Source organism: Dipodomys merriami, unplaced genomic scaffold (genome assembly GCF_024711535.1).
Source record: "Dipodomys merriami isolate MVZ:Mamm:240054 unplaced genomic scaffold, mDipMer1.0.p SCAF_2629, whole genome shotgun sequence".
In the NCBI taxonomy this organism is placed as follows: domain Eukaryota; kingdom Metazoa; phylum Chordata; class Mammalia; order Rodentia; family Heteromyidae; genus Dipodomys; species Dipodomys merriami.
The window spans coordinates 1-27,107 of NW_027204081.1; the positions used below are offsets into that span (position 1 = coordinate 1).

The following is a 27,107-nucleotide window of genomic DNA, read 5'->3' on the forward strand; positions in this document are numbered from 1 at the left end:
AAAAAATAAAGAATCATTTAAGGAAGGGGCTAAGAAAAAGAAAATACAGCTAAGAAAAAAAGAGAGCAGCAGAGATTCCTAATCTCCATATCTAATAGATATAAAAAACATTCAAAAAAAACATTAAAAAAACAGATTGTACCCAGGTGCGGGTGGCTCACCACTGTAATCCTAGCAATTCAAGAGTCTGAGATCTGAGGGTCCTGGTTTGAAGCCAACCTGGAAAGAAAAGTCTGTGAGGCTCTTTATCTCCAATTAACCTGCAAAAAGCCAGAACTGGAGGTATGGCTCAAATGGTATAGCACTAGCCTCGAGCAGAAAAAGCTTAAGGAAGGGCTAGGAAGGTGGCTCAGTGGTAGAGCGCTTGTCTTGCATGCATGAGGCCCTAGTTCCATTCCTCAGCACCACATAAGTAATAAAAAAAAAAGCCAGAAGTGGTGCTGTGGCTCAAGTGGTAGAGTGCTAGCCTTGATCTGAAGAGCTAAGGGACAGTGCACAGGCCCAGAGTTCAGGCCCCATGACCAGACCCAAAACAAAAAACAAAAACAAAAAAGCTTAGGGATAGTTCAGTCCCCAGTTGAGTGGGGCTCAGTGTCCCAGCTCTGAGTTCACTCTCCAGTACTTGCACCAAAATAGGAATAATATTAATAATTACTTAAGAAGGAACAGGAAATACTTAGGATGTGGTAGATGTTTGAATCCTGAAGCTCCCTGTTGAGTTGCCTTGTTTCCCTTGTAGTACTGTTGCAGTGGTGTGTGTGTGTGTGTGTACACAAGTAACCCTATTAGTTATTCTATTGTGACCGTTAGGACCCATGAGCAAGAACTATTATAAGAAAACAGAAGTGTTGAACAATATGCTGTAAGCTACAACAGTAGATGGCCAAGCCAGATGGACCCCAGGTATCATTGATTCTGGACTGTGCACAGTTAACCAATCACAGACAGTATTGGCTCCTTGGTTAAACCCCAGAGAAAAAGCTGCTTTGCTAGGGATGCTGCAAGATAGACTGGCCAAGTGAATATCCTGTGTTAAAACAGGGAGAGGCAAGTCAGTAAGGTGAGGGCTATGCAATGCTCTGAAGGAAATGGGCATAAGTGAGAGCACCTGTCCTAAAGGGGCTTGTGGTATTAGTCTTTCCCCACACCACCATCCTAGAAGTTGTCCCTCAGCTTTTTGCTCAAGGTTAGCACTCTGCTACTTGAGTCATAGCTCCACTTCTGGCTTTTTTGTTGCTTTATTGGAGATAAGGAACCTCATTGACTTTTCTGCCTAGGATGGCTTCAAAGCATGGTCCTCAGATCTCAGCATCCTGATTAGGATTACAGGCATGCGCCATGGGCACCCATCTATAATGCTGTTCTTAATGGCAGTGGCAGTCAGACAGGGCCTTCATCCGTGTCTTATTATATGGTCTCATCCTAATAGGTCCTGTCCTCAGGCTAGAGTGTAGGGGACTGACTGGAAATCTCAGGCCTGGCCACAGTGACAATTGAGTGAGTTACATTTCTTGAATTTGGATGCAGGCCACCTGCTTTGCTTCTTGGGTTTCTGCTTTCAAGTGCTCTGCTGGACTATACCTGGGGTCTCTGGTGAGACGCCTGGGTGAATGTGGGCACTTTTCAGAATGGCTTAGAAGCAGCTCTTGGTGGCTTTGCAGCTTGGCTTTCATTTCTGGCATGACAGTGCATTGGGAAGGTTCTGGATCGAGTCAGGCTTAGCTTTGGGCTCAGTCTCTGCCACATGCTAGCTCTTTCTTCCATTCCAGATGAGTCACTGTCCATCTTAGGCTGCCCTGTCCTGTCTCCTCCTCATATACCTGTCTCTGACTTGGGGCCAGGGATCTGATGAAGAAATTCTCTTCAGACAAATAGAGATTCCCTGGAAGGAAATTGATCATGTAAAGCTGGTTTCTCCACTGGCAGTTGTTTAATTTTATTTCCCTTTCATTTTTCTTCCTCTTCTCAGGGATCACTGCCTATAAGAACTTGATAGCAACTAGACTTAGATGGTTAAATGTAAATTGGAGCTGGCTTCTGAAACTCCAGGTGAGTTTCTTCAGGCCTGGGAGATTTTTCAGAGCCCTATGCACCTAATGCATTTTAGCCTTTATTTTTATTTTTCACCTATATTTTTTTTCTTGTATTACTTCTAGATGCCTTTTATTTTCCCTTAGGACTCAAGCATAATTTTGGTTGCTTTTAGGTGTAATTATAGAAGGCCTAACTCATTTCAGTGAGAGGAAGATTTATTATTTCACATAATAATAACCACAGTGGGGCTGGGGGGTTATCCAGGGGAAGGGCGCACGCCTGGCACGTGTGCAAGGCCCTGGGTTCAGTCCTCAGCCCTGGAAAAAAAAAGAAAAAAATAATAACCATAGCACAAGGGAGACGGTAGAATTCATTAATTCAGTGGCTCAGTACTGTCTTCTTTTTTTGTCTTTTGTTTTGTGAGCCATGGGGCTTGAACTCTGGGCCTGGGCTTTGTCCCTGAGCAACTCAGCTCAAGGCTAGCACTCTACCACTTTAGCCACAGGGCCACTTCTGATTTTCTGGTGGTTTATTGGAGATAAGAGTTTCGCAGGTTTTCCTGCCTGGGCTGGCTTTGAACCATGATCCTCAGATCTCAGCTTCCTGAGTAGATAGGATTACAGGCCTGAGCCACTGGCACCTAGTCTGTCTTCTTATATTTATATTCCTACCATCTTTTGAATTGACCATACTGGGTATATTCTCCACAGGCTAAAGCTCATCATCCCAAGTTGGCTGTTGCAGCACCAGACATCCCATGTAAACACAGAAACCAACAGAATGGATGATGAGACAAAATTGGGATTTGTTTGCAAAGAGGACTGAGAAGTGACCACTGAGGTGGTATCTATCCTTGATGAGAAACATATACCTTTTCTCTTTTGCTTGACAGGTTAAGAACAAATATCTTGTCATGGCATAATGAGATTACATACTGTGCCCTCAACTATTATTTCCTCATTTTATTTCCTTCTGCTCTCTACACTAGAAGGCCAAACAAGACCACTAGCTATTGTCAGAACTATGTACACCTCATTTTTACCTCCTTGTTCTAGGCAGGCTGAGCCTGTGCCTGAACCACACCCTGCCCATGTGGCCTGCCCTGCAGCTGTAGCATAAGACAAAAACGGCTAGAGTCAACAGTACTAGCAGAGCCTCTCCCTTGTTCCCTCCCAAGTATGTATTTTGAAAACAATCTTTTTATTTTATTTTTTTTAATTTAATTTAATTTTATTTGTGAACATACTGTACAGAGGAGTTACAATTACGTGGGCAGGATAATGCATACATTTCTTACCAAGCATTGCAGCCTCCTCCTTTGTTTACCCTTCACATCCCTTCCCAGCCTCCCCCCTCCCCCCCAATCTTTTTATTTTTATTGCAAGATAAAACAGAAAATATAGCTGGCACTTGTAATCCTAACTCATCAGCAGGCTGAGATTTTAGGATTAAGTTTCAAAGCTAGCTTGGGCAGGAAAGTCTGTGAGACTCTTCTTTCCAACAAACCATCAAAAAGCCTGAAGTAAAGTGGTGGCTCAAGTGGTAGAGTGCCAGCCTTGAGCAAAACAGCTAAGAGACAGTGTCCAGGTCTTGAGTTCAAGCCTCAGAACTGGCACTCCCACTCAGGATCCATCCAGGATCCTGCTTTCCCTTGATCTGTCAGACCTCCTCTGCCTCCTCCAGTCTGTGACATTTCCACTGTCTTTTCTTTAGTATGAGCTTGACACTTTTGAAAAGGGCAGCTACTGATCCTGTGGGAAGCCTTCCAGTGTGACTTGGGTGGGTGTTTTTTTACTTTGGCTGGTCCTGGGGCTTGAACTCGGGGCCTGGGTGCTCTCTTTGAGCTAGTTATAGGCTATCACTCTACCACTTGGAGCTACAGCACCCACTTCCAGTTTTCTGGTGTTCACTGGAGATATGAATGTCACAGACTTTTCTCTCTGGGCTGGCTTTGGACCAACATCCTCAGATCTGAGCCTCCTTATTGGCTAGAATTCCATGGGTGAGCCACTGGAACCCAGCTAGGCATATATTGGTTTCCTTGTTTGTTTGTGCCCAATTTTATAACTGAATGAGAAAGCTCAGTTATGTCATATCAATTTCTGGTGTCTCATTGCCTGGATGTATCTTTGGTCATCTACTTAAGGTGATCCTTGCCAGTATTTTTCAGGATGAGGCCATTGTTTCTTACATGATAATTGGCAAATAACATGAGTCTATAGTTCAATTGTAAAGAGATTTTCTTCAAAGAGTATCTCTGTGCAGGTTTAGCTTAGGAAACAGATGGGAACCAGATGCTTTGCTTGAGATGGACATGGGCCAGGTTGGTATTCCAGCAAGATCTTCTGCCTCATCTCTAAATGGCCCAGCTTGTGAAGTGCCTCAAGTTCTGTTTGAGAACCTAGCCTGATGTTGGAGATTTGCCTATAAGCTTTTCTGCAAGATAGTTTCCTTCCAAACTGACATTCACAAAGTGAGTTAGGTTTAATATAAGCAACACAAAATGGAACTGGTATCAAGCAGCATTTATTTAGTGTCTCTGTGTATCTACTACTATGTTAAATCTAAGGACGGTGAAAGTCATAGTCTGTGTCCATGAATCCAGCACCTTTTCTTCAAAGTATGATCCTTTGAGCTCCTGTTCTGACACAATTGTTTAACTACATTGTTTTTACTGTTCTCTTTAAATAGATTTTCACCTGTGACACTCATCTTCAGTGAAACACCAAAAAAAATCTGGAAGTGGAGCTGTGGTTCAAGTGGCTAGGCCCTAGGTTAGAACAAAAAAGCTCAAGAGCAATGCCCAGGCCTTGGGTTCAAGCCCCAGAAATGAGGTAAGAGGAAATTAGCAGCTACTAGATAAAACAGAAGGTTAAGAGGCCAGAGCTAGAGTGGCTCAAGCCTACGATTATAACTACCTAAGGAAGTTGAGATCTGAGGATCCAGATTTGAAGCCAGCCCAGGCAGACAAATCGGAGACTTATCTGGGGAAGGTTTATTTAGAATGATGGCTCTACTGAAACCACTGAAGCAGTAGAAAACATAGATTCTCTTTTTTTCTCTCCTGTCTCCCTTATTCTTGTTCTTCTTTTCTTCTTTCTCTCTGCTTCCTTTCTCTCCTAGCACATGCTAGGCTAGACATCTAACCACTGTGTTTGATACCCAGCCACATGTTTGGATTTTTACATAATCCAATTCTCTCCAGGTGCCGGTGGCTCATGCCTGTAATCCTAGCTACTCAAGAAGCTGAGATCCAAGAATCAGGGTTCAAAGCCAGCCCTGGCAGGAAAACCTGTAAAACTCTTATCTCCAATAAACCACCAGAAAACCGCAAGTGGCGCTGTAGCTCAAATGGTAGAGTGCTAGCCTTGAGCTGAATTGCTCAGGGACAGTGCCCAGCCCCAGAGTTCAAGCCTCAAGACTGCCAAAAAAAAAAATCCAATCTCTTTACCTCTGAAAAGTTCCATTTTCCTTATATTTATAAACTTATACCTTTCTAGCTCCACAACTCCAGACTTCACACATTTACACTACTGAAGGATAAATAATGAGATGCATCTTTTTTAATGAGGGAAGGGGGACTCATCTTAAAAACCACAAATCAAAGCATCTTACTAGTCTGCTTAGAAACCTACTGTCTTTTCCCATTAAGTTCCATATTAAGAGTTAAAACTATCCTGAGCTGGGCATAGGTGGCTAATGCCTGTAATCCTAGCTACTCAGGAGTCTAATGTTTTGGGGGCCAGAAAATCTGAGATTCATCTCCAATTAACACACACACACACACACACACACAGAGAGAGAGAGAGAGAGAGAGAGAGAGAGAGAGAGAGAGAGAGAGAGAGAGAGAGAGAGAGAGAGAGAGAGAGAAACAACTTTATCCCATCTCATAAGCTCGACGAGCCAGGTGTTCAAGTCCCAGACCTCCTTTTTGCAAACCTCCTCCCCCTCATTTTTTTGTGCCAGTCCTAGGGCTTAAACTCAGCATCTGGGCACTGACGTTGTGCTTCTTTTGCTCAAGATTAGTGCTCTACAATTTGAGCCACAGCATCACTTCTGGCCTTTTCTGTGTATGTGGTACTGAGGGATTGAACCCAGGGCTTCATGCATGCCAGGCAAGCCTCTATCACTAAGCCACATTACAATCCCCTTGACCCGTTTTTTTGCAGCATTTTTTTGTTTTTCTTTTCTTGGATTATTAAAATTTGTTAAGGCCTTTGCATTTGCTAGTTAGTCCTCCCTCACCTTCTCCTGCCCAATTCATATAACTAAACGTCCTTGCAAACACTTTGCTACTGGCCTGGACAGCCCTGTTCTGCCCATTTGGGCCTTGCCAATCAGTGGCTTGGGTAATCCCTGACCTCGGGATAGTTGGGAGGCTACTTAGCGCTCAGTACCTGTTGGAGGGTCAGATCTTCAAAAACACAAATGCAGATGGACACCCCCAGTCTCCTTTTCCCAGCTGACATCACTCCAGTGACTATGGTCAGCCAAACTTTAAACCACCCAGTTGGTGCCCAAACTCAATGAACCAGAGCCCAGCCACTTCAGACCAAAGAAAAACCCGGACCCAGAAGTATACCTGGCCAGACCCACCCCACAGGGGGAAGTATTTCCCAGGCATTGGGAGCACACTTTGTAGGCATCAGGAGTGGCTATGTGCTGGCTGGGTGCATGGTACTCCCCAAGTTGAGGTTGGCAGGAGCAAGTTGCTGGTAAGCCTTGATTGCTGAGAAGGGTAAAGGAGGGAAAAGGCAGCCTGATGGTAGGAGTGAGAGACACAAAGCATATGCATTTTGGTTCCTTAAAAATATGAATCCTTTTGGCTTATTTTTTCTTAATTTACTGGCATATTTCTCTTTTCCAATTCATCATAAAATACCCAGAAAACTTAGGAAACCATTAAATAATGCAATTGCACTTTCACCTACCTGTTATTTATTTATGTTTGCTGAGAGATGATGAATTTATTGAGAGTAGAGTATCTACATTCCTTCTACTAATAATATTAACAGTATAAACAATATAAACTCTTTGTCTTCCATCCTAACACATTCTAGATGATCTTTTATTTTCTTTTTTGGTTGGTCCTGGGGCCTGAACTCTGGTCTTGGGTGCTGTCCCTCAAGTCTTCAGCTTAGGGCTAGCACTCTACCACTTGAACCACAGTGCCACTTCGGGCTTTTTCTGCTTACGTGGTACTGAGGAATTGAACCCAGGGCCTCATGCATGCAAGGCAAGTACTGTACCACTGAGCCACCTGGCCAGCCCCTCTAAATGATTTTTAATCATGTAGATTCAAATTTAGATGGTGATGACCAAAGTATAGAGATTTCCATTGTTTCCTATTTCAGAGTATGTCTTAATATCATATGAAGTTAAATGAATTACATTTCTACAATGATATATTTTGTATTACATATAGTGCATGCATTACACATAGTATACAACACACACACACACACACAACACACACACACACACACACACACACACACACACACACACACACACACCTACAGCTTAGCTCCAAGGTATCTTAAAGTTGCCTTCTGATTTCATGCCTCGTGATTCTTTTTCTCTCTGGTATTTTAATGGCTCCAGGCAACTGGTATCATGTATACCTTTGAGCTTTCTCATGGATTGTTTTTATACCTTTGAACACTCTCTCTGGCATTTTCACCTGTCACAGTCTGATGTATGTCTCATGGCAGGTATTTGCAGATGACTATAGGGCTAATCAGTTAACATAAATGAGTGAATTGAATTCGAGTGCCAATTTTGAGGTGCAGGAGCATTGCCTAAAAGGACCAGTAGCTATTTGGCATGAAGTAGTTATTAACCAGTCACTATATAGCCTTTGTTGCTAGATCTTTCAGTTTTCAAGGGAAATTGGACACTTGCACTTTTGTATGAAGACTGGTTTTTAAACATGGAACTCATTTAAAAGTTTAGGCACTATATAGATAAATTAAAAACATCTCTAGGCTAGATTTGACACTCCAAGCTCTAGACTTGTGTTTGGTTCTTTGTGTATGAATCATGTCTCCTGATTCAAATGGGTGTTTTCCTTTCTGTTAGCATTTTTGGTATGTATCTTAATTATAGTAGTGTGCTGGTCTTTCTGCCTTAGTTGTTAATAAGTTTTTTAAATCTGTTTGAAACATTTGTTGTCATATATTGGCTCTTTCCTACATGTAATCCATCTCTCTATAAAATAGTTTATACATACCTGTGTGTATGGGTGAAGGAGGGTGAAAGAGAAAGAGAGAGAGCACAAGAGAAGAGTGAAGGAAAGAGGAGGAAATACATTTATTCTCTCATGGTATTTGATTCTCCTTCTCTTCTTCTGGAAGGAATTAGATTGGGTAATTGAATTGTTGCTTAAAAGTTGATCTGAGGTGCAGGGAATGTGGTTTAGTAATAGTGCTTGCCTACCATGCATGAAGCCCGTTGTTCAGTTCCTCAATACTACATACACAGAAAAATCCAGAAGTGAGGCTGTCTCTCAAGGGTTAGAGTGCTAGCCTTGAGCAAACAAAGCTCCAGGACAGTGCCTAGGCCTTGAGTTCCAGTTCCAGGACTGGCAAAAAAAATGTTAAAGTAGGAATTCAATGGATATAGCCAAATGGTGGAGCTCTTCCCTGGTATGTGTGGGGTCTTAAGTTCTATCACTAGCACTGTAAAAAAAAAAGTAAGTGTAAAATATAAGTCAATCGTCATCTCTTTTGTCACATCAAATGTTCCAATACTAACAGAATTTTGGTATATTTATGATGAATATTTTTAATAATAGCAAAAGGCCCAGAATAGTGTTTTATACTTATAATCCTAGACACTCCAGAGAAGGAGATAGGAGGATTAAGGTTTAAGAGCAGACCAAACAAAAAGTTAGTGTTTCAGAGATAGCAAGCATGGTAGTGTATGCCTGTAATCTCAGGTACTTGAGAGGCAGAGGTAAGAAATTCATGGTCTGAGGCTTGCCTAGACAAATTTGGGAAACCCTATCTAAAAAACAAAAGCAAAAGGATTAGGGACATCTTTTGTTCCCTAGGGCCACCACATAAATAGGAAACAAAACCCTAAAAAACTGTTCTGACAGAAATATTTTTGGATAGATTAAATCTCTGGAAGAGTTTTAGTAGGAAGTGATTACTAAAGATTTTAAAGGATAGTCAGTAAAAGGGAAAATAGATAATGAACCTCCTCACAATGAAAAACTTGCTCAGGGAAAGACTCTAGGAAGAAAGGAAAAAGATAAACTATAAACTAGCGTGAAATATTTGCAAGCCATATAGTAGAGGAATTAAATCTCTAATAAACAGTGTTCTCAAGTCTCTGTAGTACATAATGATAAAAACCAAAACACAATGATTGGATAATGACCAAAAGATACAAATAAATGTTTCACTGAAGAATATATATTCAGCAAATAAGCACATAAAAGGATGCCTTTGTCCCAGCCATTAGAGGAATGCAATTTAAAAGGCTCAGTGAGGTACCACTACATACCTATTTGAATGGTTCAATCAAAATAGTGACAACACAAGGTTGATCAGAATTCAGGGGAACTTGATTATTCATACATTGCCACTAGGAAAATGAAGTGATAGTTTACTTGGGAAAAGAATAGAAAAATACCTTGTTTTGAGACAGTACTGTGGATTGAGCTCAGTGCCATGGCACTATCCCTGAGCATTTTGCTCAAGTCTAGTGCTCTACCACTTGACCCACAGTGCCAGTTTCTGTTCATATGTTACTGAGGAATCAAACCCAGGGCTTCATGCATGCTAGGCAAGCTTTCTACTGCTAAGGCACATGCCCAGCCTAACAGTAACATTTAAAACTAAACTGAGTAGCCCAAGAGAAAGCTTTGGTTCCCATAAACACCTATACATAAGGTTTCTGAATCATCTTATTTCTGTGATAGTCCCAAAGTACATTTATAGCATGGACTATTCAGAAACAATAAAAAAAGTCTTAATACAATAGAAGTTGGTCTGGAGGGACTTAAATGCTGTGTAAAAAATTCTTAACAAGTGGCATGCTATGTAATTTCATCTATACTTCTTGAAGTGAAAGAGTTTCAGTTGAAATCTGTTGAAATCTGAAGATTGGTGGATTCTGCCACAATGAATTATGCTTCAGTTATGGAAGCTGTTATTAGGAGAACGTGGGGGAAGATCTGTGGGATCTTGTCTGTATTAATTTACTAATGTTCCTGCCTGTGACTCTGTGAAAGTGTCAAAAGATTTAGACAAATAATGTATACTAAAAAAGCTGACCTCAATCACTTTTTTCCCTTGGGCTTTCTGATAAAGATGATCCTTGAGACTCCAGTGATAACTGAAGATGGAAACTGGGAGTCAGTGGAGAATTCTGAGTCTGTGAAGACTAATGAATCTGTTGACCAACATGCCAATCAAGAAAGTTAATGGAAGCTGTAGTGCCCAGTTGAAAAGACCAGATGTTGGGTCTTCCAGGGACCCTGAGACTTCAGAAGTTCTCCCTTTTCAGGTATTACAGACAGCCACTGACTAGAATCTCTATTTTTTTGTGGGTCATGGGGCTTTGAGCTCTGCGCTTGGGCGCTGTCCCTGTGCTTTTCAACTTAAGGTGAGCACTCTACCACTTAAACCACAGCACCACTTCTGGTTTTCTAATGGTTTATTGGAGATAAGAGTCTCATGAACTTTCCTGCCTGGGCTGGCTTTGAACTGTGATCTTCAGATCTCAGATACTCAGCCTCCTGAGTAGCTAGGAAAACAGGTGTGAGCCTCTGGTGCCCAGCTAGAATCTCTATAAAATATTGGGATTTAAAAATATTGGGGTTAACCTGGTACCCCTGGCTCACACCAGTAATCCTAGCTCCTGAGGATGCTTAGGTCCAGATGAAATGCAGATTCAATTTCCAACTAAATTTCAGCAAAATGCTACACTAGAGGTATGGCTCAAGTGGTAGAGTGCCAGTCACGAGCAAGCAAACCAAACGTGTGAGGCCCTGGTACAAGGAAAAAGAAGTTGGGGTTAAGAGACTCGAGCTCAATGCTAATTTAGGATTGAACTTCTTTACTTGTTTTTACAACCATAAATAATAGTTTTTCAGTTCTATAAATGCCATCAGCAGTAATTACCTTTGCTGCATGGTGCCTACATGATGAAAACATGCAAGTGTCTGTCAGTCAAGCAGTGCATTAAGCAAATATTATTTGGTTCCCCATACTTTGGCTAATAATTAGATAACTTACGTATATTATACTATTTCTCTCTAATTTTTCATACTTTCTTTTTTTTTTTTTTTTTTGGGTCCGGTCGTGGGGCCTGAACTCTTGGGCCTGGGCGCTGTCCCTCAGCTCTTCAGCTCAAGGCTAGCGGTCTACCACTTGAGCCACAGCGCCACTTCCAGTTTTTTCCTTTTTGCTTATGTGGTGCTGAGGAATCGAACCCAGGGCCTCAGGCATGCAAGGCAAGCGCTCTACCACTGAGCCACCTTCCCAGCCCTTTCATACTTTCTAGTGTCTTCCCTCCCCCGATCATTTACTGGGACAGTAGGAAACTTTCCAAAGATATATCCCAGGCCAGATGGGGATATTGGGGCACCTGGAACAAGTCCTTGCTCTCCTCAGGCTCAGCTACATTAGCCACTGTGTGTAAGATCATCAGTCACTTCATGACTGTCTGTGTTCGTTTACATTGTTAAAAGGGACTTTGTTAATAAATCTCCTTCTACATTTGTTCAAGGGATTTATTGTTTGAAGACAAGTGATCATGAGATAGATGATAGACATCGCATGTAGAATTGTTAGCATTTTCTTATTAGAATGAAGTCTAGGAATTGCTATAAATGTCTGTTCTTTAGTGATGTTGTATCAGAGTTTTTGTATAAAAAATGTTATACTAAGGAGATATTTCCAAGGATTAATAACCCTAATTGTTAAAAATAAACTGTCTTATAGCTATCATGATTTTAGACACATGGACTTTGATATTACATTTTTGAAATTTAGTTTGTTTAGTTTGGGTAATAAAGAGCAACACATTTTGATTTTTCTTTAGGACAAGATACTTCAAATATCATTGAAAAGGCAGAGACTTCCCTTGGGATCCCTAGTTCCAGTGAGATTTCAGCTGAAGTCAAACATGCTGGAGGTCTATATATGGAAACATTAAGTCCTAGGATACTTTGGATTCAGTAGCTAGCTTGTGCAATTTTGATACTAAGGACATGGGGACATTCTACTGGTGTGGTGTGTTGTCTTGTGAATCCAGCTGCCAGTTAGAGATCTGTGTCTTGGAACTGCTCATATCCCTCTACTCTGCCTCTGAAGTAATTTCAAGGACTTCTATGTATTAAAATTATATCGTCATATATGTTGAATATAAGAATTGCTTAGCACTTTGTTTGGCAACCAGGGCTAGGTGAATTTAAATCTGTCAGGACCAAAAAGTATTTTTGTTCATTTAGGGCTATTTTTTTGCCTTTTGTTCTTTGTTTGTTTGATTGTTTTTCTGCCTTTTGTTTTTTGATAACTGGGCATTGAACCCACGTTGTTGCACTAGCTAGACAAGGTTTTGCCATTGAGCTGAGGTACATTCTAGCCTTTTTTCTATTTTCTTTTTTGCATTTTCTTGATCTACTGAGGGGCATCTGAGTTGGTTCCATATCTTAGCTATGGTAAATAATGCTGCAGTAAACATAGTTGTGCTGATAGCTTTAGGATGGTCTTGTTTGTGATCATTTGGGTATATGTCCAAAAATAGGATTGCTGGGTAATAGGGGAGCTCTATGTAGTCTTTTGAGGAACCTCTATACTACTTTCCAAAGTGGTTGAACAAGTTTACACTCCCACTAAAATGCAGTAGGGTTCTGTACATATCCCCTCCAGCATCTGTTGTTATTAGAGTTCTTGATTCTAGCCATTCTAACTGGGGTGAGGTGGTATCTCAATGTTGTTTTGATTTGCCATTTTTTTATGGCTAGGGTGGTTGAGCATTTCTTGATGTGTCTATTGGCCATTCTTATTTCCTCTTCAGAGAAGTTTCTCTTTAAGTCTTTAACCCACTTATTTATTGGGTAGTTGTTTCTTTGAGGATTTATTTTTGGAGGATTTGATTTTTTGAGTTCCAGGTATATTTTAGATATGAGACCCTTGTCTGTTGTATGGCTAGTGAAGTACTTCTCCCCATCCATGGGCTTTCTATTGATCTTGCTAACTATGTCCTTTGCCATGCAAGAAGCTCTGCAATTTCATGCAATCCCATTTGTCCAATCTTTCTTTGATTTGTTGTGTTTCTGGGTCTCTTTTAAGAAAAATTTGGCCTGTGCCAAGGTTTAGTCTTGAAAGTTTGTATTGATCAAAAGGAAACCTGCACTTCTAATCCATATGGAAAAGTTTTGAAAAACCAGTTTGTTTTCTTCATCTCTCATAGCCCTTATTGTTTCTCATTTAATACTCTGTGCTCATCTCTATCATTTTTCTCTGGAAGGAGATTTATTCTACCTGTCTTTCTCCATCTTCAGAGTTATATTGTGTCTTGGCATACATACCTATCAGATACTAATAGGTTCCACTATCACTACTTGTGAATACCTAAGAGAGAACTGGATTGACCTACTTTCGGGTCCATAGTGCATGGGTCAGTAGAATGGAGAGATAACTTCATGGGACATGGCAAATTACTCCATATATGAGGCACTGTTCTTAATGATGCTTGCATAAGTGAGGCTACTTTGTCTGTGACTAACACACTATGTGTTTAAAAATGAATTTATTTTTCTCCCTGAAGAACTCTACAAATAGAGTATTGCATGTTATTTTGGCGAATGTAGGGGCCTGGTATCTTCACTTTTATTTGTTGGGTTCTTTATGATTTTGTAATTGTTGTCAGATCATGCTGTGAGTGCAGGTATGGTATTCTCAAACAGATAAGCTCAAATTCAGGAGTTACAGAGACAGGAAGTTTCATTTCTCCTCATGCTCCCAGCAGCTAGAATGGTTTAATGTCTAACTCTGATGCTTTGAGATGTTGGAAGATTAAAGTGTTGGCATTTTCAGAAATTTTTATCAGGAATTGCTTTTAGTGGACAAGGAAAACAGGAGTTAGAAGTATGTTTGGATAGTAAACAGCAGTGATTTCATAAGACTTGAAGGATATTTGTCATTCAGAGCCATGTTTTAGAAGGGGAATAAAAATCATGGAGAACCCTGGGAAGAGTGGCTAGTATTAATGTCTTAAAAAGTTAGAGAGTTAATGGATCATGAATATGAAAATCTAAGGAAAGGAGATAGGGAGAATACACCTTTTTTTATACCTTTGAAGACTAGCATGGAGAACAGAATTTAGGTTGTGTTTACTTGTGTCTCATGAGTAGAGAACTCCCACTACTCAGTGGAAGTTTTATGGACTTAGATTTTAGTTGAATATTAAGTGTACCAGAATAGAATGGGTGGCTTTTTCATCCTAACGTCTTTCCCATCTAAAATTTCTAAGCATTAATTTCACTGTGAAAGAAAGTATACCGGAGATGGGTTTTTTTTAGAAGTTTGAGATAAAAGATACCAATGAAATCACTTGGTATCTTTTTTGCAATTTTGTCATGTTCCTTTAAGGATGTTGTCTTCTGCTGTGTGTGTGTGTGTGTGTGTGTGTGTGTGTGTGTGTGTGTGTGTCTGTGTCTGTGTGTGTGTGTGTGTGTGTGTGTGTGTGTGTGTGTCTGTGTCTGTGTGTGTGTGTCTGTGTGTGTGATGTTCCTGGAGCTTGAAGTCAGGGCCTGGGTGCTGTTCCTGACCTTTTTGCTCAAGGCTGAGTAGCTAGGATTATGGTTGTGAGCTAGGATTATGGTTGTGAGCTACCGGTGCCCAGCCTCTTTCTTTTTTAATGTGTATGTTCTGGCACTGGAGCTTGAATTCCGTCTTCACAGTCTACCTTGTCTCCCTCCTCCACAGCTGGCACTTGAACCCTGCCTCTCGTTTTTGCCGGATAAATAAATGGAGATGAAAGTCTCACAGACTCTTCTGCCCTGGTGGCTTTCCATTGTGATCTTTAGATCTCAGCCCAGAGTAGCTAGGACCATAGGCATGAGTCACCAGTGACCCTGTCCTGCTTTCCCAATTCAGATTCATACTTAAAAACTTTTTAACTGTTACTAAAAGATACGGGTTACAGTTATATAAGGTGGGTAAAGAGTTCATTTCTTTTTTATCAGTCATGGACATGAACTCTGGGCCTGGGCGCTGCCTCTCACCTCTAGAGCTCAAGGCTAGTTAGTGCTCTACTACTTGAGCCACAATGCCACTTGTAGTTTTCTGATGGTTTATTGGAGATAAGAGTCTCACAGACTGGCATTGAAGCACAATCCTCGGATCTCAGCTTCCTGAGTAGCTAGGATTACAGGTGTGAGCCACTGGTGCCCTGCTAAGAGTACATTTCTTTTTGGACAGTGTCACCATTTCCTTCTCTGTTAGGCTTGTTTAGAGGGAGTCTAGTGTGGACTTCAATCTTTTTTTTTAATTTTTATTTTTTTATTGTGATTGATTACATAATTTCCCCAATTTCACAGTATTGTGGGATAGTGATGCTGTTAAAGTCACAAACACATTCTAACTTTCCTGGAACAAATCGTCTATTACGGTATAACATTTATGAGTTCTATGAGCTTTGTGATACAGTCATTTCTTCCGCATTGGGTGGTATGTACATTTCTTTTGTTTTGCATAGTATCAGCTGTTCCCTCTTTCCCATTTGTTCCCACCCTCCCATAATTGCCATTAAGTTGCTTAGTTCATTTTGGTCAATGTCCTGTGCAGCTGATGGGTCCCGCTGTTGTATGTTTTTCCCTGATTCCCTCTAGTTCTGTGTCATCTTCCTGGTTCTCCTCTGGTGTACACATATATACCATACATGTGATCAGCAGCATGGAGTTATTTAGTAGTGGTTTGACCAGATGAGTGGAAGTTCTTTGTTTCTTTTTTTTTTTTTAATTTAATTTTATTTTATTTGAGAACATACTGTACAGAGGGGCTACAATTACATGGGCAGGATAATGCATACATTTCTTACCAAGCATTGCAGCCTCCTCCTTTGTTTACCCTTCACCTCCCTTCCCAGCCTCCCCCCTCCCCCCCCAATGATACCCCCCGCCCCCCCCCCACACCGACATTGTAAAGTTGGTTTTGACATGACATTTTGTACTTCTCATTGTTGCAACAGGTCCACCTGAATCCTTAAACGACTTGTTTATCCCCATCTCCTCCACATGTTATATTGACATCAAATATAGTGAAAGCGGGGGTTACACTGTGGGGGAGGGACATACAAAGCAACAAAGAAATAATCTTATAAATGCATTAGAAACACATGCATGAAAGAAACGAAAACATTAAAATACATATTTAAGGGTTCATTTTCCTAATATCACATTATCTGACCTTTTCCGCTTGACTCATACCTATACTAGATATTGCAAATAAGGGAAACCATGGGACCTATGCTTCTTTGGGCCTGGCTTACTTCACTTAATATAATTTTTTCCAAACCTTTCCATTTCCTAACAAATGGGGAAATGTCATTCTTTCTGATGGAGGCATAGAATTCCTTTGTGTATATATAGCACATTTTCTCGATCCATTCATCTACTGAGGGGCATCTGGCTTGGTTCCATATCTTAGCTATGGTAAATAATGCTGCAATAAACATAGTTGTGCTGGTAGCTTTAGTGTGGTCTTGTTTGTATACATTTGGGTAAATGCCCAAAAGTGGGATTGCTGGATCATAGGGGAGATCTATGTGAAGTCTTTTGAGGAACCTCCATACTGCTTTCCAAAGTGGTTGAACAAGTTTACATTCCCACCAACAATGAAGTAAGGTTCCTTTCTGTCCACATCCCCTCCAGCATCTGTTGTTGTTATAGTTCTTGATTTTTGCTTTTCTAACTGGTGTGAGGTGATATCTCAATGTTGTTTTGATTTGCATTTCTTTGATGGCTAGGGATGTTGAACATTTCTTCATGTGTCTATTGGCCATCCTTCTTTCTTCTTCAGAGAAGTTTCTCTTTAAGTCTTTCACCCACTTATTTATTGGGCAGTTGTTTCTTTGAGGATTTGTTGTTGGGTGGTTTAATTTTTTGAGTTCCAAGTATATTTTAGATATGAGACCCTTGTCTGTTGTATGGCTAGTAAAGATCTTCTCCCAATCGGTGGGCTTTCTATTGTCATTTGCCCTGCAGAAGCTCTGCAACCTTATGCAATCCCATTTGTCCAACCTTTCTTTGATTTGTTGTGCTTCCGGGTCTCTATTCAGAAAATTTCGGCCTGAGCCAAGGAGTCCTAGGGTTTCTCCTATTCCATCCTGTAATGTTTTCAGAGTGTCTGCTTTGAGTTCAAGGTCTTTGATCCATTTGGAGTTGATTCTGGTGCAGGGTGATATATAAGGATCTAGCTTTAGTTTTCTACATGTAGTTAACCAATTTTGCCAGCACCATTTACTGAAGAGGCTGTCTTTCTTCCATTCTATTGTTTTACCTTCCTTATCGAAGATTAGATGGCTATAGGTCTGTAGGTTCATTTCTGGGTTTTCAATTCTATTCCATTGGTCCTGAGGTCTGTTCTTATGCCAATACCAAGCTGTTTTGATTACTATGGCTTTATAGTAGAGTTTGAAATTTGGTATTGATATTCCTCCAGCAGTGTTCTTTCCGTTGAGGAGCGTTTTTGCTATTCGGGGTCTTTTATTGTTCCATATGAATTTTGGGATTGCCTCTTCTATTTCCTTGAAGAATGAGGGTGGAATTTTGATAGGTATCGCGTTGAATTTGTAGATAGCCTTGGGAAGTATTGCCATTTTCACGATGTTAATCTTGCCAATCCAGGAGCATGGGAGGTTTTGCCATTTTTTAAGTTCTGTGTTGATTTCCTTTTTCAAGATTTTAAAGTTTTCATCATAGAGGTCTTTCACTTCTTTGGTTAAGTTAATTCCTAGGTACTTTATTTTTTGTGGGGCTATTACAAATGGAGTTGCTTTCCTAATTTCAGCCACACTTTTCTCATTGTTGGCATATAGAAAAGCCATTGATTTTTGGGGGTTAATTTTATACTCTGCTACTTTGCCAAAGTTTTGAATCAGCTTGAGTAATTTGGGAGTGGAGTCTATGGGATTCTTTAAATACAAGATCATGTCATCTGCAAAGAGGGAGAGTTTTATTTCTTCTTTCCCTATTTGGATCCCCTTTATGTCTGCATCTTGTCTTATTGCTGTAGCTAGGCATTCTAATACTAGATTGAAGAGAAGTGGAGAGAGTGGGCATCCTTGTCTTGTACCTGAGTTAAGAGGAAATGGCTTTAGTTTTTCACCATTGAGTATAATGCTGGCTGTAGGTTTGTCATATACAGCCTTTATTGTATTGAGGAATGATCCATGGATTCCTAATTTTTCCAGAACCTTCATCATAAAGGGTTGTTGGATCTTGTCAAATGCTTTTTCTGCATCTATTGAGATAACCATGTGGTTCTTATTCTTGCTCCTGTTGATGTGATGAATAATATTAATTGATTTGCGTATATTGTACCAGCTTTGCATCCCTGAAATGAATCCTATTTGATCATGGTGTATGATTTTTTGGATGAATTGTTGAAGTCGATTGGCCAAAATTTTGTTGAGAAGTTTTGCATCAATGTTCATCAAAGAAATGGGTCTATAGTTCTCTTTCTTTGATGAGTCCCTGCCTGGTTTTGGGATGAGGGTTATGATGGCTTCATAGAATGTGTTCGGTAGTGAGCTTTCTCTTTCAATTTCATTGAAGAGTTGGAGGAGTATTGGTGTGAGCTCTGCTTTGAAGGCCTTGTAAAATTCCGCTGTAAAACCATCTGGTCCTGGACTTTTCTTAGTTGGGAGGTCTCTTATTGCTCTTTCTATTTCAATGCTTGATATGGGCCTGTTAAGCTGGTTTAACTCATCTTGGTTCAGTTTTGGCATGTCAATATTTGCTAGCAAAAGGTCCATTTCTGTCAAGTTCTCAAACTTATTAGCATAAAGTTTTGAGAATTATTCCCTTATAATGTTCTGAATCTTGGTTGTTTCCGTGGTGATGTTTCCATTCTCATCTCTGAGTTTATTACTTTGGGTGTGTTCTCTCCTTTTTCTGATAAGGTTTGCTAAGGGTCTGTCAATTTTGTTAAGTTTTTCGAAGAACCAACTCTTTGTTTTGTTGATTCTTTCTATAGTTTTTTTGGATTCTAATTCATTTAATTCTGATTTAATTTTGATTATTTCTTTCCGTCTACTGGATTGGGGTTTATCTTGCTGCTCTTTTTCAAGGAGGTTTAGATGTGTCATTAAATTGTTAGTTTCAGATCTCTCCAATTTGTTGATGTAGGAGCTCAGAGCTATAAACTTGCCTCTGAGTACTGCCTTTGCTGTGTCCCAGAGGAGCTGGTAATTTGTGTGTTCATTTTTGTTGAATAGCATGAACATTTGATTTTCCTTTCTAATCTCTTCCATGACCCACTCATGATTCAGCAGTGTGTTGTTCAGCCTCCATGTGATACCGGACTTTCTTTGGTGGCTTTTGGTGTTGAGTTCTAATTTTATTCCCTTGTGGTCAGAGAGAATGCAAGGTATAACTTCAATGTTTCTGAATTTAGACGTTTGCTTTGTGGCCTAAAATGTGGTCTATTTTAGAAAACGTTCCATGTGCTGCTGAGAAGAACGTGTATTCTGATGCTGCTGGGTGAAATGTTCGGTAAATGTCTGTTAAGTCTAGTTGATCTATGCAGCTGTTTAGATCTGCGGTTTCTCTGTTGAGTTTTTGCCGAGTTGATCTATCTAGTGGGGAGAGTGGTGTGTTAAAATCCCCAACAATTAATGTCTTTGGATCTATATGGGATTTGAGGGAAAGTAGTGTTTCTTTGATAAATTTGGGTGCTCCATTGTTTGGCGAATAGATATTTAGAATTGTAATATCCTCCTGAAGGAGAGATCCTTTAATTAGTATGTAGCAACCTTCTTTATCTCTTCTCACGATTTTTAATTTGAAGTCTATTTTATCTGATATTAGGATTGCAACTCCCGCCTGTTTATGAGGGCCGTTTGCTTGGTAGATTTTGTTCCAGCCTTTAACATTGAAAATGTGTTTGTTTTTACGGGCAAGATGTGACTCCTGCAGGCAGCAGATAGAAGGGTCTTGTTTTTTAATCCAACTAGACAGTCTATGTCGCTTAATTGGAGAGTTCAGTCCGTTAACGTTAAGAGATAGGACTGAGAGGTATTTGGGAGTTCCTGCCATGTTATCCACCTTCTTGGGGGCTGCGAAAACTGGGTTCTTCCTAAGGTTCTTGGATTCTCAGTTTGGGTGCAGTTTCTTGGCCTTTGTTGAGGTCTTGTTGGTTTTCTATGTGTAGGACATCTTTAAGAATCTTTTGTAGGGTTGGTTTGGTGGAGATGTATTGTTTCAATTTTTCTTTGCTCTGGAAGGTTTTTATTTGGCCTTCAGTTATGAAGGAGAGTTTAGCTGGGTACAGTATTCTTGGTTGATAGTTGTTTGTTTTTAGGGCATGGCATACGTCATTCCAGGCTCTTCTTGCTTTGATTGTCTCTGCTGAGAAATCTGAGGTAATTCTAATTGGTTTCCCTTTATAGGTGATTACCCTTTTCTCCTTGACAGCTTTAAGGATCTTTTCCTTGGTCTGGGTTGATCCTGTGTGGATTATAATGTGATGGTGGGATGTCCTATTCTGGTCTGGTCTATTTGGGGTTCTAAAAGCTTCTTGTATCTGAATAGGCCTATCTTTTTGTATATTTGGGAAGTTCTCTGCTAGGATCCTGATAAACAAATTTCCTAGACCATTAACTTCTGTTTCTAGGTGCTCCTCTACACCCATTATCCTTAGATTGGGCCTTCTGATGGTGTCTTCCAGGTGTTGGATAGACCTATCATATTTCTTGGACTTGTCTTGGATGGTTGTATGTTCTTTCTCTATAATATCTAGGCTGTCTTCAATCCCTGAGATTCGATCTTCTGCATGGTCTAACCTGCTGTCAAGACTCTCTACTTTGTTTTTTATCTCTTTTCCTTCTAATTGGTCAGCTATGATGGCTTCAAGTTCTTTGTTGAAGCTCTGTTTTAGGTCTTGTATGAATTTCTTTACTTCCTTAATTTGGTGTTCAGTGTTTGTTCTCAAATCACTTAGTTGATTGGTTATGGTTTCTTTGGACTCCCATTCCTTCTGTTGGGTTCCATTCAGCATTCCCTTTGTGGTCTCCGTGACTTCCTTCAGCTCTTTGTTAATGGATTCCATGAATGCCTTTAGTGATCTTTGTGTATTCTCTACCTGGTCTCTCAATTCCTGAATTACTCTTTGATTAGCTTCCTCCCGTCTGTGGGATTCCTGCAGTTCTCTTTCCTCCCATTCGTGGGATTCCTGCAGTTCTCTTTGAGTGTTCTCTGCCTGCTCATGCCATTCCTCCCTTTCTCTTTGAGTATTCTCAAGTTGTTCACGCAAATCCTGTATCAGTTTTTGAGTACCATCCTCACGCTTATGATATTCCTGTATAAACTTCTGGGATGCCTCCTCTCTCTCCCTATCACGCTCATACAGAGTCCTTTGTACATTGTCAAACTTCTCATTTATCATGTTTGCTATTAGTGTTTGTAGAGCTATTTGGGAACTCTCCTCTGGATTATTCTTTATCTGTTCTAATCCCTGATTATCAAGATTGGGAATTGAGATACCCGAATTTGCCATTTTTCTTGTGTTTTTCCGGCTTACTCGGCCCATTTGAGATGAAGATTGCACCAGTTTTGTGCTAGAACACTATCTTAAGGCAACCATCAACCAAAGTTTGCCTTTGTACAGTCAATAGTCTACAGGTACAATCTATTCAACATCAAACAACTATATGTTAGACTTCGAACCACAGAAAAGAATTTGGAAAACCAGAAATTATTAGGATTAGGGAGAGATGTGGGTAAAAAATAGGAATAGATTGGTGTGGGGAGGCACAGGGAGAGTTAACTATGTCCTAATCACAATGCAGGAAATGGGTTGGGTAGGATGCAAGTAGAGAGAGAGAGAAAAAGAAGAGATGGAAAGGGGAATGAAGAGAGACCAGAAAAAAATAGAAACATAAAAATTAATGTTATTATAGAGGTTAAAAACCGTCTATTTAGAGAGGAATGTGAATATGTTCAGAGAAGGGGAGGGACATAGAGGAGATGTGAAAAACTTTAAGGATGGGAAAGGGAGAAGAAAAGATCAGAAGTTCAGTAGAGCTAGACAAAAAACAAAAAGATAATTAAGAAAGAAAGAAAAAGAGAAAGAAGACAGAAAAGAAAGGAAAACGCTCATTCACATATTCCTAAAATAAAAATTATAAGATGAGAAAAAAAAAGTTACTGGAAAACAATTATTTTTTCAGAAGAGGCAAAAATTAAAGATTAATAAAGTTTTAGAAGGGAAAAAAATATATATATATGGTAACAAAAAACAAAAAACAAGCAAAAAAAAGAAAAGAAGAAGAAGAAAAAAAAAGAAAAAAAGAAAAAAAAGTCTTTTGATTTTTTTTTTTTGGGGGGGGAGGAGTGGGAAGAATCCTGTATCTCCCTTTTGTCTGTAACCAGTCTCTTGTTGGAGTCTCTGGTCAGCTTGAGGTCCTGTGGCTTGATTGGTTTCTTAAGTCGGTTGGTTGGAAGAGGCAGAATAATGCTCTGCTTTACCCAAGATTTTGAGATCCCCCTCCCAGGTTAGTTTTCTGGGAGGGTGATCTGCTTTGAGAATCACAAAAGAGGGGGATGTGGTGATGAGGCTAGGTTCTGGGTAGAGTTGAGGCCTTTCAACACACAGTAGCTTTTCCCTGGGGCTATTTTGTGATAAAGCTCACAGCGCCCAGCCTGGAGCCATTCTCAGGGTTTCTGTTTTTCAATTGATTGTGGTGGCTGCTAGAGGGAGGGGCAGCCTCTGGCTCTGGTTACCCTGTGAGTCAAGGCACTCCAATGGCTGGCGCCTGAGCTGGGTGACTTTTCCCTGGATGGAGCTGAGTCTGGCAGGTCACTTCGCCGTTAAGTTCTTGTGACCTGCTAAATGACTCGTTTTATTCCAAGGCCTGAGCTGGAGCTAGCAGCTCCTCCGAGCTTTGTCGGTATCCAAGATGGAGATCACCGGTGCTGGGGGGGGGAGGGGTGGCCTTCCCTCCTCTGCTCCCTGAGAAGGAGTGAGGACGTCGGGCTTGTACTCACGCCGAGTCTTGGATCCTGGGTCGTCTCTGGTCTGCAAACAGCAGGATGAAGATGTCCGCTCCTTGTCGGTTCTTGTTGGTGTTGAGTAGAATCCGCTCGTCCGCTGCGTCCGGCTCCTTCATCCCGGACTCTCTGTGTCTCAGGTATGACCCCGCAGCAGTGGTCGCCGCCGCGACCCTGCCGCCGCAGCTGCAGCTGATGTGTTTCCTTGGCTTCCCCTCTGTTGTCTAACTCTCTGTCCTGTGATGGCACACTTGGTGTGATTCTCTGGCTTAGTCCTGTTCACTGGAACTCTAAAACTGCTTTCTATGCGAGAGCTTGTTCAGATTCCAGCTTCTCCTCCGCCATCTTCCCGGAACCTCTCCAGTTCTTTGTTTCTTAAGTCTTGTTAATTTTGTTGTATCAGCTAACATTTTGGATTTAACATCCACTTATCAGGGACACCATACACCATTTGTCTCTTTGCTTTTGGCTTACCTCGCTCAACATGATTTCTTCTAGCTCCATCCATTTCCCTGCAAATGTCATTATTTTGTCATTTCTAATGGCTACATAATATGCCATTGTGTATAGATACCACAATTTTTGGATCCATTCATCTGTGGTGGGGCATCTGGTTTGTTTCCATATCCTAGCTATTGTGAACAGTGCTGCAGTAAAGTGGAGGTGCATGTGTCCTTGTATACTGGTTCCTGTTGTTCAGGATAGATGCCTAGAAGTGGTATGACTGGGTCATAAGGGAGGTCAATATTTAGCTTTTTGAGGACCCTCCAGACTGCTTTCCAAAGTGGTTGTATAAGTGTACATTCCCACCAGCAGTGTAATAGGGTTCCTCTTTCTCCACGTCCCCTTCAGCATTTGTCATTGGCTGATTTGTGGATGTGGGACATTCTGACTGGGGTAAGGTGGTATCTCATGGTTGTCTTTATTTGCATTTCCTTCACCACCAGGGATGGTGAACATTCCCTCATGTGTTTCTTTGCCATTTTTTATCTCTTCATCTGAGAAGTCTCTCTTTAATTCCCTTGTCCATTTAGTAATTGGTTTGTTAGGTTTGAGAGGGATTAGTTTCTTTTTTTTTTTAATTTATTTTTTATTGTGAAAATACTGTACAGAGGGGTTAAAATTACATGGGCAAGATAATGAGTACATTTCTTATCAAGCATTGTAGCCTCCTCCTTTGTTTCCCCTACCCATCCCTTCCCATCCTCCCCCCGGCCCCATCACCAAATCTCCCCGCCCCCCCCCAAGTTGTAAAGTTCTTTTTTGACATAACAATTTGTACTTCTCATTGTTGCAACGGGTCCTCCTGTATCCTCATTTAAACGACTTGTTTTTCCCCTTCCCCTGGGATTAGTTTCTTGAGTTCCCTGTATATACTGGATATTAACCCCTTGTTTGATATATTGCTGGTAAATATTTTTCCCAATTAGTTGGTTGTCTTTTTAGCTTGGTTGCGATAGCTTTAGCTGTGCAGAAGCTTTTTATTTTAAGGTAGTCCCATTTGTCGAGTCACTCTCCTAATTTGTTGTGACTCTGGGACTCTGTTCAGGAAGTTTCTTCTTGTGCCTATAAGTTCAAGTGTCTCTCCTACTCTGTCCTGCAGTAGTTTCAGAGATTCAGGTTTAATGTTAAGATCTTTAATTCATTTTGAGTTGATGTTGGTGCATGGTGATAGGCTGGGGTCCACTTTTACTTTTCTGCATGTGGCCGCCCACTTTTCCCAACACCAGTGGTTGAAGAGGCTTTGTTTCTTCCATTGTATGCCTTTTAGCCTTCAATCTTAAGGACTAGTTTATCTTTACTGCTGCGCCCTGATTCCTCTGAATTCACTCTTATTCCTCAGGTTTTCAGTGAAATCTGTTCACTTTGGTTGTTTAAAAACCAGATGTTTCAGCATAGCTTGAGCTATGGGGATTGTGTTGCTTACTACTTATGCTAGTTCTTCTCCCAACTGTGTGACGTTACCTAGTGTTTGAACAGTGTATTACTCAGATAAAGACAAATCAGCACATCTGTAGATTCTTGGAAAATTTTACTTATATAGCTGTATCCTCTGAAGTTTTTTGACTTTAAAGTGGTAGCTGCTTCAGCCTTACCTGATACCAGACTTTATCCCTGACTTACATTGCCTGTGAGTGTTCTGTTGTCTGTAGGTTCTCCTCTGTGTGTTGGGGTTTGGAACTTTTCTCTAGGCAGAAAGCCCAGCTGTGGGGTTGACTTTGTTTCTCTTTTCTCCTGGACCAAAGTGGTTTTTTTTTGTCTTTTTGTGTAGTATCTAAAAATAGTTCTTTCTTCTATTTTGTCTGGTTTTCTAGTTGCTGTATAGGAAGGCAAGTGTAGAACTTGAAAGCAAAAGTTCTCTCCATAATAGAGTGTTTGATATAATATAGTTAAATTACTTGGTGTACTAGTTGATCTAGTATAAGATTTTTAAAGGTAAACAGAACTAATTATTCTTGAAACATACTCATCTTTGTAATGTATATTGATTCCCATACTAAGAATCAGCATAGTCTTTTAGGACAAAGTTGAGCTATAATTTTCATACAGTAAAACTTTTTTTCTGCAATATGCCTTTGTGTTGAGAAATAATGGTTATGTTAATACTGTATAATCACAGTATATTGTGATGCACAGATACAGAATATTTTCTGTATTTGTATGGCTCACTGAGATATAAGAATATTTTCATTATCTGAGGGAGTTCCTTCATGCCAGTTTGTAGCCACACCTTTCTGTCTGTTCACAGCATTTGCCAACCATTGATCTGTTTCTGACTATAGTTTCCCCTTGTTTAGAAAAATGTTTACTATGTGCAGATCAATATTTTTTTTTCTTTTGCCAGTCCTGGGGCTTGAACTCAGGATTTGAGTGTTGTCCCTGACCCTTTCTGTACTTAAGGCTAGCACTCTACCACTTGAGCCACAGCACTATTTCCTAAATTTTTTGAGAAGTCATTTGAAAATAAGAATCTCATGGACTTTCCTGTCTGGGTGGCTTCGAATATGATCTTCAGCTCTCAGTCTTCAGAGTAGCTGAGAAGCTAAGATTGCAGGCACGAGTCAGCAGACCACCATTGCCTGGCTATTGGAACCTTTCTTTCTTTCTTTTGGCAATATGAAGTACCACTTGAGCCACATCCTTAGTCCTTTCTTCTGCATGCCTCTATCTATCTACCTATTTACCTGTCTATCTGTCTGTCTGTCTGTCTATCTATCTATCTATCTATCTATCTATCTATCTATCTATCTATCTATCTATCTATCTGTCTGTCTGTCTGTCTGTCTGTCTGTCTGTCTGTCTGTCTGTCTGTCTGTCTGTCTGTCTGTCTATCTATCTATCTATCTATCTATCTATCTATCCATCTATCTATCTACAGGGAGTAGTTATTATTTTGCTCTATATTCTCAGAGATGTCAGTTCAAAATGGCAGGGAGGGCATGGCAAAGCAGAATCAATCATACGATGGCAACTAGAAAGCAGAAATAGCTAGTTTGTTTTTGGTTCTGATCATCGGTTTTGCTTGTGCTGGCTTTGGACTACAATTCTGCCTCTACTTTGTAAGCAGCTGTGATTATAGGCATACACTGTGTCTTTGGATTCTCTTTTTATTCTTTTCACTCTGTAGCCCGAGCATCCTTGAATGGATATGAATGTAGCTTAGGCTCGCCTCAGACTCACAATACTCATATCTTAGTCTCTAGAGTATTGGCATTATAGGCATGCACTACACTACAATATTTGGTTATACTTTAGCTTTATGCTTTATATTTTTTCTTAATTTTCATACTGAAAATTAAAACAGTGAATTTTCATAATGTGAACTTGTTCAGAATCTTTT

The 27,107-nt window shown here is 40.4% G+C and overlaps 1 protein-coding gene across 12 annotated transcripts in view; it reads left to right on the top strand.

The window, feature by feature from the left end:
* Positions 1–16: 16 nt before the first annotated feature.
* The window catches only part of LOC138837128 (protein FAM114A2-like), a 39,416-nt gene continuing 12,325 nt past the window's right edge, over positions 17–27,107 (top strand). For 6 of the 12 annotated variants that reach the window (XR_011375194.1, XM_070035904.1, XM_070035902.1 and 3 more), the window contains exons 1-4: positions 17–2,049; positions 2,745–3,210; positions 4,726–4,868; positions 10,356–10,551. Coding sequence is in view for 11 of the 12 variants with exons in the window: in XM_070035904.1 (XP_069892005.1) it covers positions 10,432–10,551 (120 nt within the window). In the remaining variant the exon portion in view is untranslated. The remainder of the gene's footprint in view (positions 2,050–2,744; positions 3,211–4,725; positions 4,869–10,355; positions 10,552–27,107) is intronic. The other 6 variants (XM_070035906.1, XM_070035905.1, XM_070035907.1 and 3 more) reach the window with 6 other exon arrangements.